This window comes from Oratosquilla oratoria, chromosome 2 (genome assembly GCF_046742065.1).
Source record: "Oratosquilla oratoria isolate Oo_2021 chromosome 2, ASM4674206v1, whole genome shotgun sequence".
In the NCBI taxonomy this organism is placed as follows: domain Eukaryota; kingdom Metazoa; phylum Arthropoda; class Malacostraca; order Stomatopoda; family Squillidae; genus Oratosquilla; species Oratosquilla oratoria.
Genome location: NC_134778.1, coordinates 42225428 through 42234982, shown reverse-complemented (window position 1 = coordinate 42234982; position 9555 = coordinate 42225428). Strand labels below are relative to the sequence as shown.

The window sequence follows — 9555 nt, the reverse complement described above, 5'->3', positions numbered from 1 at the left end:
TCATTTAAAAATGAGTTGCTTATTCCTCAATTTTCTTTGTATAACTAACGTTGGTAAGGTTTTTGGTTATAAAATATATTATATTTGAATTATAATCTAACAAGAACAACACTGTTTGTAGTTTTTAAAGTAAAAATAGTTTGAAGCCATTTTCCAGTAATTCAAACAATACTCTCGTCTTGTGCTCGTATTTCTCCGTCATAGTAAGCAAGCCTGCCCTACATACAACACCGCTGTCCGAGGATAATACTCTTATCTTAAGGAACTATTTACCTTGCTCTTTGTCAGGTGAAGAATTACATATATTCGTTATCAGTAGAGTGTATATATAAGAGTTATAGCCATCTTTTTGTAATTATGTTAGTATACGAAGAGAGAGAGAGAGAAGTTATTTATAGTAATTTCGTCTGCCGTAACCAGAGTCGGCGAGATCGTCCGCTGATGCTAAACTATTAGTTTGAAGTTCCTTTATAAATATATATATATAGATTGTTTCCTGTATTGTTAGGAAGTGTGATGAGATGAAATGAAGGCAATTAGATACATCGACATTCAGTGTATCAAATTGTAGTGTTCACATAATTATACTCGTTTATAAGTGATGTGCTAGTCAGGTGAGGCAATTCTCTAACTGTACCATTGTAACTCCGTACAACCTGCCGCATGGCCGGGTTATCGACGACTAAACCGGCTCCACCGCAGGTCACCCACCAATGAGGAGGTTGGACACCCAAATGGAGGATAGATAAAACAATCAAATGGGCTGAAGGTATTAAGTGCACACCTACGCGATGTATCAATACAAAATCAAACATCAATTTGGTAAATTGAAATACATCAACGTGAAAATTTTATTATTCTATTTAATTCAATAACAAAAAACTTGCTAAAAGCAAATACACAACTGAACGGAGCTACGACGAGGGTTTACAGACGCCATGTTTGTGTCTTCTGTCCAGTCCCGTTAATGTCATTTGGACGATGGCGATGGCTACCTCGTGCTCACCTAAGCGATGTAAATCAATATGTAACTCCGCCAGTACCTCGCACACTACATGTTTTTAACGGTGGTGCGGAGCTTAGCTTCATGCTTTTCTTGAAGCATTGAAACTGCTTACACTCTCCCATTCCGATCAGATGCCAAAACCAGCCGTCACTATCCCTGACGACGACCGCGACCCTAATGAATTCCAGCATTACAGGCACCGCATTTCTAAATGCAGGTTAGGTTAGGTTAGAACATAAATTTTTCACTAATTTCTTAGACTTCCGCATCTATCAAAACACTCGTCGCGGCTCTGTTCGGTAGTGTATCGCTTTTTAGATTTTTTTTGTTTATTGATTTCCGCCAATAAAACGTATGTTACGTTGATGTATTGTACTTTATAAAATTGGTATTTGATTTTCAATTGCTATATCATTGAGGTGTGCACTTTAAATTTACTGGACTAAGTCAATGGCCATCCATTCCCATTATGTTACTAACCCACATGTTTGCTGTGTGTAGCATTACTGCAGGGTCTTGAGATGGGAATTCTGGAGGCTGAGTGGTGTCCCAGTGCTGTGTTTGCACTGAGGTGTCCCTTTGGTACTAGCAACATTCCTCTTTGGTCCTCTATTCAAGCCAGGCTGGGCAACCCCTCATGATTTGGAGAAGCAAATTGGTTGGGCTGTTTGACAGTCTTTGAGGGTGAGCATACCCTGTGTCAGATAACTACCACCTGGGCCAACACTGCATGGTCCACGGTTGTCTCCCTTAAGTGGTGGGTGCGTATACTTTCCCATGACTCATGGGACTATTGGGTTGACATGTAGACCTAAATCCTAGTCCCCCCTCATTGGGCTTGGTGGTGGATGGGGTAGTGGTAGGGTGAATTATAGGCATACATGGCAATTACAAGCAGCACATATAATGGAGGTAGGTTTGCAGCCTGCCCCTATCTAAATCACTAAGTCCATTGTACAGGTTGCTTGGGTGTTGGCATGAACCTCTTGTGGGGTCTTATTGTGGCTGCCAGGAACATTCTTTCTCTCCCCCAGGATGACTGACTATTTTTTGTCAGCTAAGCTGAGGAAGCTTAGATTGTATATGGTGGCTCTCACAGAGGTGAGAAGACCAGGCAATGGAGAGATCATTTGTGAGGGTTACACCTACTCATGGTCAGGCCAAACTGATGGGGCCCACCTTGCGGGAGTAGCTGTAGGCATATCTAGGCCAACTACTGCATGCCATTGTAAAGGCTACTCTATTTGATGAGTGTACGATGCTGGTTAGGCAGAAGGACACCTTGAGCTTCATCTCCCTTATTGCAGTATGTGCTCCTAATAAGGCAAAGAGAGAAGAAAGGATGTTCCATGCCAAGCTTGAATCTATAGTTGATCAGTGCCGACCACAAGACAGTCATTGTTATGGGTGACTTAAAGGCAGTGACTGGCACTTACAGAGCTGGCTATGGTGTATGTATTGACTCCCCATGGCTCAAAAACGAGGAACATTACAGTTCTTTCCTGAATTTTGCAAAGTCCAGCAGGCTGAGGATTAATGGTTCCAGGTTCCAAAGATGGTAGAATTGTGGAACACTTAAATGTGAAAGTATGAAAGCAGCTGAGGAATGCGTTGTAGTATATAGATTTGGGTGGTGCTGCCTTAAAGGCTGGGGACCTGTATCAATACAAGACTGAATGGGTGGACTATAGCTCTCATGAGGATGGATGAGGAAAGGTTTGTCAGGGGAATTGCTGAGGATGTTGAGGGCCATTTTAAGGTAGATAACCTCAGACCTTCTTACTGAGTCCTGAAGAACCTGCTCCATATATATATATATATATATATATATATTTATATATATATACATATATATATATATATATATGCTTGTAACCACGAGGAAAATAAAGATCGGAATACTGAACGTTTTCGTCTATTAAGACATTTTCAAAGTACATAGTGTCACAACAAAGAATAACTTAAATATAATAATATAGAAAACAGGAGAGGTCACACAACGTAAATACGAAAGGAATATCATACAAAGAAACGAAAATATAAAAACAATAAATAAAATGGGTGACAATTGAAACAGGTGAAAAAATGTCACACAACATAAACCATAAGGATGACCAATGACAAGGTAAAAAAAAAAAAAAAAAAACATTCAACATAAAAGATAATAACAAGAAATAAGAAGGGTGACAATTGACACATGTGATTCAACATAAAGATTGACTTACAAAGAAACAAATTATATACATATGCATACATACATATAAATATATAATGGAAAATAATAATAACAAGAAAAAATAAATAAAAATGGATGACAGATGACACAGGTGAAAAAAGGTCACACAAGATGGCTAAGGCGGAGCTTTGGGACATTGTCCTACAATATGGTTAATCACAAAATTATCTAATTTAAAAAGACCAGTGCTTAAATTAAGATTTTCATTAAAAGTTTTTTTAATGATACACGATTCCCTTGTCTCCTCTGTTGAGTAATTTGTACATGGAGTTTTTTGAAAGGGAGTTGTTGTCTCGTATTCTTCCACGTAATGTTATTTGGTACAGGTATGTCGATGACATACTATGCATTTGGCCACTTGCTCACAACTTGGATAATTTTTTAGTTAGTTTAAACAATTTAGTACCTTCTATAAAATTTAAAATTGAGATAGAACAAGAGAACAAATTACCCTTTCTAGATGTTACTATTCACAGAAAAGAAAGGTACTTCAGGTTTGATGTTTTTCGTAAACCAACTAACGTTCTTTCATATGTTCACTATTATTCTGCTCACCACCTTAACACAAAAATATCAGTTTTTACCTCCATGTTTCTTAGAGCTTTTAGAGTTTGTAGTCCTGAATTTTTAGATGAAGAAATAAAAAAGATTTATGAAATAGCATCAAACTTGAGATACCCAAATCATGTGATAGTTAGATCACAACATAAGGCCAAGAAGTCCTATGTTGATTCTTCCCCAAAAGATCCTTTTAATAAAAAGAATCTTTTGGTTCTTCCCTTTCATCCTAATTTGGTAAAACTTCCTCGTTTCCTTAAGATGTTTAATGTTGATGTTGTGTTTAAGAACCATACTATCAAAGAACTTCTTATCAAGAATTCACCGGATAATTCGGCAGGGTGCGTCTACTCTATCCCGTGCAAGAATTGTAATTCGTGTTACATTGGCCAGACTGGCAAAGAATTAAAACTTAGATTGAACCAGCATAAGTATAGTGTCCGTACTGGCCAATCTTCAAGTGGGATTTTTGCTCACATTAGAGACTATAATCACTGTATTGATTGGGACAATTCCCAAGAAATTGTTTCAAGTAATTCTTATTTGATAAGAAATATAATTGAATCGTGTATCATTAAAAAAACTTTTAATGAAAATCTTAATTTAAGCACTGGTCTTTTTAAATTAGATAATTTTGTGATTAACCATATTGTAGGACAATGTCCCAAAGCTCCGCCTTAGCCATCTTGTGTGACCTTTTTTCACCTGTGTCATCTGTCATCCATTTTTATTTTATTTTTTTTTTCTTGTTATTATTTTCCATTATATATTTATATGTATGTATGCATATGTATATAATTTGTTTCTTTGTAAGTCAATCTTTATGTTGAATCACATGTGTCAATTGTCACCCTTCTTATTTCTTGTTATTATCTTTTATGTTGAATGTTCTTTTTTTTTTTTTTTCCACCTTGTCATTGGTCATCCTTATGGTTTATGTTGTGTGACATTTTTTCACCTGTTTCAATTGTCACCCATTTTATTTATTGTTTTTATATTTTCGTTTCTTTGTATGATATTCCTTTCGTATTTACGTTGTGTGACCTCTCCTGTTTTCTATATTATTATATTTAAGTTATTCTTTGTTGTGACACTATGTACTTTGAAAATGTCTTAATAGACGAAAACGTTCAGTATTCCGATCTTTATTTTCCTCGTGGTTACAAGCATAAATCTTTATTCACGTGTTTTATGTGATTACTGTTGTATATATATATATATGACCCAGAGGAGCATAGTCTGAACAGCTGATGTTGAGTAGTGTCAGGTGTAGAGGGGTGTAGCCCCTTTTCTGAGTTATTTGAACAGTAGCTCATGGGTGACCCTCCAAGTGGACCATTTGCCCTTGATGGTGTTTGGGTGATAGTTGATGATCCACCTATAGATGAATCTCAGTCCTCTCAGACAGAGGTCAAAGAGGCTGTAAATTGAAGGGTGGAAAGGCAGTGGGCATCTGCAACATCAGTGTGGATTTGTTGAAAGCTGTAGGTGAGGTGATGATCTGCAGGTTGTATGTGGTACTGTCCACTATCTGGCAGTCCAGTAATATTTTCTGACTGGAAGAGGGGCCTGGTCATCTCTGTCTGGAAGGGGAAAGGGGGCTGGCAGAACTACAGCAACAATAGCAGTATTGCATTGTTCAGTGTACCAGTAAGACACTTACCCATCTGTTTCAGACACAGGTTTGTTCACATCTGTTAAAATTTCAGTCTAGGTTCATGCCAGGCAAGTCAACAACTAGTTGGATCATAGCACATTGGTATTCTTGTGGAACACCAATGTGAGTTTCAACAGGGGTTTCTTGCAGCTTATATTTATATCAAAAGGGGATTTGACTTGCTACATTGTGGGGTGCTTTGGGATCTTCTGTCGATCCATGGGATTCCTGCAAGGATTATTGACTTGATGTCTGGCTAGAACTCTAGAGCAAAGAATGCTGTAAAGTATAAAGGGTGCATATCCAGTTTCTTTCTGTAAATTCAGGAGTGAGGTAAGGTTGCAACCTCGCCCTAACAAATTCAACACCTGCATGGACTGGATATTGGAGTTGGGGAGTATCTATTGATAAATAGACAAATATCAATATCACACATATGGAGCTGTTTTTCCTACACAAGTGCAACATAAGCATAGCATTGATAAGAAAGCTAAGTTAACATCACAATCCACAATACATACATTCACTGAATATGTAGAGAAGACTGCACTAAACAAAAAAGTGAACTAGTAACACTAATGCACAACAGCATATGCTTTTCCAATAAAGCAAAAGAAACTAAAACACTAACAGACACCACAACTGAAATAATTACAATCCAATCACAAATAAAGAAAATAACTTTCATCATCACTGAAGGTGTAAAAGAGTTAAGGTGATGCAAAGCCGAGGTGAGTGTTTTGATGTCTGTGGTGTAGATGTTCTTGCTCTGGAGAGGTTTTCTCCACTGAATAAAGTTGTATGATGGCAAACTAAAACTAGAATACAGTAAAAGGGTTAATTGAGATAGATTTGAGCTTATTGTGAAGAAAGAGGTTTCTTTTAGTTGAATCATAATGACTGTATGCAATTAGAGTAGATACTAAAGTCATAAGGTGCAACAAAATAAATTAGTTTATGGGGAACTCCAAAAGTTTTGGTCTTGCACATATTGAGATCAGTAATTATCTTTTCTTTTCAGATGGTAGGAAGTATGTGGCAGCTGTATTGCACAACAGTATTTCTCCTCTTTTCCCCAGTTGTACCTGTAAGTTGTCTGTTCACATAAGAAAGAATTTATTATTTTGGCTATAAGTACTGAAATTTCTACCTATTTATATACCAAGAGCTTTTTCCCCCTTATAAGGGAGGTAGCCAAGTCAAAGGCACATACCTACTCCCACCCATTTCACTTCCATTCACCACCCTTTCCTCCTCATCTTAGCTCCTTGTGGATGATGGGTCATCCCAGTATCCTGAGGGGGTGCTTATGTGTGAATGGTATTTTGATGCAGACTGAAAGGATTTCTCCCTGTCTTCTCTTTTACTGCATGAGAGGATGGAGAAGGTGTGGTTGCTGATTAAGTGAAGCACCCTTGCTGTGAATGTACTGTGTCTTGCTACATTGCTTCAAGTGAATTTTAATACATTGAAAATGAAGACAAGTTCTTACTTTCTGTATCATCTTATCTATTACTGTGATGTTTATGATAAATTTTCTTTTTATCCTACAGGAAACCATCATAATTCATACAGACAGTGATGTTTATGATAAATTTTCTTTTTATCTTACAGGAAACCATCGTAATGCATTCAGACAGTTTGTCATGTGACATAGAAAGAAATGAGACAGACAAAGTCAAAGTAAGTAAGAAATTGTCATTTATTTGTAGTTCATACAATAAAGCTATTGAGCAGATACGTGAAAATATTCACCAGAAAATTAATAATAGTTGATAAAAGATCTAACAAGAGTATTACGTAAGACTTGGTACTGTGATGTATAGTATCAGTCTGATTAGTCCTGGAGTCTCAAAACAGACTCAAAGTTGAAAGGAAGTGTGAGTGTCCTTAATGATCATACATATGAAGAAAGATCTAGATCAATACAAACAAGTCTTTACATTTATTTCTGATGATTTGGTTGTAATTAATATCTTGTATGAATGAATATCTGGGTAACTGTGGCCAGCATTCTTTAGCTTTTGTAGTCTCATTGAGCCTGTGGAGCAAAGATGTGTATTTACATAGTCGTAGTATACAGGAAAATAGTTCCAACACAGGATAAGCCTGGCCACAGAATCAAACTGCTCTAGGTACAGTCATTGCATAGAGTTCACTGAACACCTCATCTTACACTGCCCCACACCAACTATCCCTAGACAACAACACAATATTTCTTGCATGAGTGAGTTATGGACCCATTAGGTGGCCATTGCTAATTATGTGGAAGTTGTGGGTCTTGTGCAAGAGAGACCTGACTGGATTAATTGGTTGAGATGTGTTATATTATGTATAGGATGCATAAGAAATATCAAGTTTGCCCATGGATCTATGGGGTGGGGCAAGTGTAATTTAGCAGACACTGAGAAATGTGCCTGATTTTACAGTTGGGTGTCTAGTTGGTAATGATATGCTAGTGGAGGAAGTACATGTATCTATCTGGGCAGTTTCACTTTCCATATTCCTTGGCCTACTCAGTTGTTGATTGCAAGCCAGACCTTAATTATTATATTTTTACTTCTACTACTAGGAACTTCAGCAAGTTATCTGTTGCAGTATCTCCTATAAGAAATTTATTTCCACAAGCATAAAAAAGTTGATGACCTGTGCATGATAAATAGCCGCAAAGGCTCAAAGGCTTATATAGACCATATATGATCATCATGATTTGCAGAATGCATGAGAATCTCGGTGGCAGAATTCTTTTCCTCCCCACCACAGGTATCCAGAAGTAGTCATAGAAACAGTAAATGACAGATTCAAGGAAACAACATAGAGGAAAGATACCAGAAATAGTATCATCATTCCTTTATGATGTGTACCTACATGTGGTGGTTTTACAAGATGGACAGCAAAGCTGCCCATTTTCAAAACTTGTGAATCCCCTTGCCTCTAGCAGGAGGTGCAGCCCTGATAGGTTGACACTTGGTCTTTGGGCTGGGCCCAAGATCTGTCTCTTTTTCAACTTCAGCTGTATTTTTTACACCTTTCTTATGTGGAGAGCTGACAACCGGCAACTGCTCCCCTTCTGCTACTTTCAGCTGGTGAAATCCCACTCCAGTACAACACAGACAGTAATCCTATTTTTTTTTCCAGAGAGATCAGTGGGAGGGCTCAAGGATGGTTGCCAGTAACAACTATTGTTATTAGAAATCTTTAACTCTTCACATATAAGAATGATGTGTGGCCCTGGTCCATAGGGGCACTCCAAAACCATCCCTAGAGTTTTGACTGCATGTTATCTTGCAGTCAGTATATCAGTACAAGGAATTAGTATCCCAGTACAGGGTAGATATAAGAGTGTTATATACATTGTTCTGCCAACTGAGCACAACCTATGTTTTGCCCACACTGCAACTTGCAGTAAAGGATGATTTACAAGAAGCAGGGTAACTAAACTTGGCTTTCCATAAAGCTTCTAAAATAGCATCTTATAGAATCAAAATGTACCAATACCGCTTATGTTTTGGAAGGTGAGAATTTTTTTTAAATTTGAGTGTACTACACATTGAAACAATTGAAGGTGATTTGATTGGTGTTAAATGTTCCTGAACACGCACAACAAAAGCAAAAAAAATAAAAAAATAAATACAATAGATGGTGCCTCTACACTAAATGTGTGTGATTGAAATTTATATAGACTTGCTGGAGGTCTTTATTGAACACTAGATGTTCTCCCTAATCTAAATGTGTATGATTGAAATTTACATAGAGACAATCTGGAGGTCTTTGAGCAATTTGAGGAAGTCTTGGATTGTGCACAAAAATTAAAGTTTCTGTCTCATCATATCTTACATTAGGGGACTTAAATCTAATTGTAATTACATGGAATTAAAGTGTAATCCCATAATGGTGACAGAACTCACAAAATCAATAGAGAAATGTATAAAGTGTTATGAGAACAGAATTTTTTTTTTTTATGGTAGCAATAATTCTAAATCCATGGTTTAAGCTAGAGTGGTGCAGTGAAACTATATTCATTACACTTTTTCACACATGAGAAATTAACAACTGGCGGCTCCACTTCTCTTTCTACCACTTCTGCTGGGAACATAG

At 37.2% G+C, this 9555-nt stretch overlaps 1 protein-coding gene across 1 annotated transcript in view; it reads left to right on the top strand.

Annotated features, from left to right (window-relative positions):
* Nucleotides 1–208: 208 nt before the first annotated feature.
* The window catches only part of LOC143038579 (protein halfway-like), a 58578-nt gene continuing 49231 nt past the window's right edge, over nucleotides 209–9555 (top strand). Inside the window, exons 1-3 of the mRNA XM_076207975.1 lie at nucleotides 209–288; nucleotides 6479–6544; nucleotides 7072–7140. Coding sequence (XP_076064090.1) covers nucleotides 6479–6544; nucleotides 7072–7140 — 135 coding nt within the window. The 5' untranslated portion in view covers nucleotides 209–288. The remainder of the gene's footprint in view (nucleotides 289–6478; nucleotides 6545–7071; nucleotides 7141–9555) is intronic.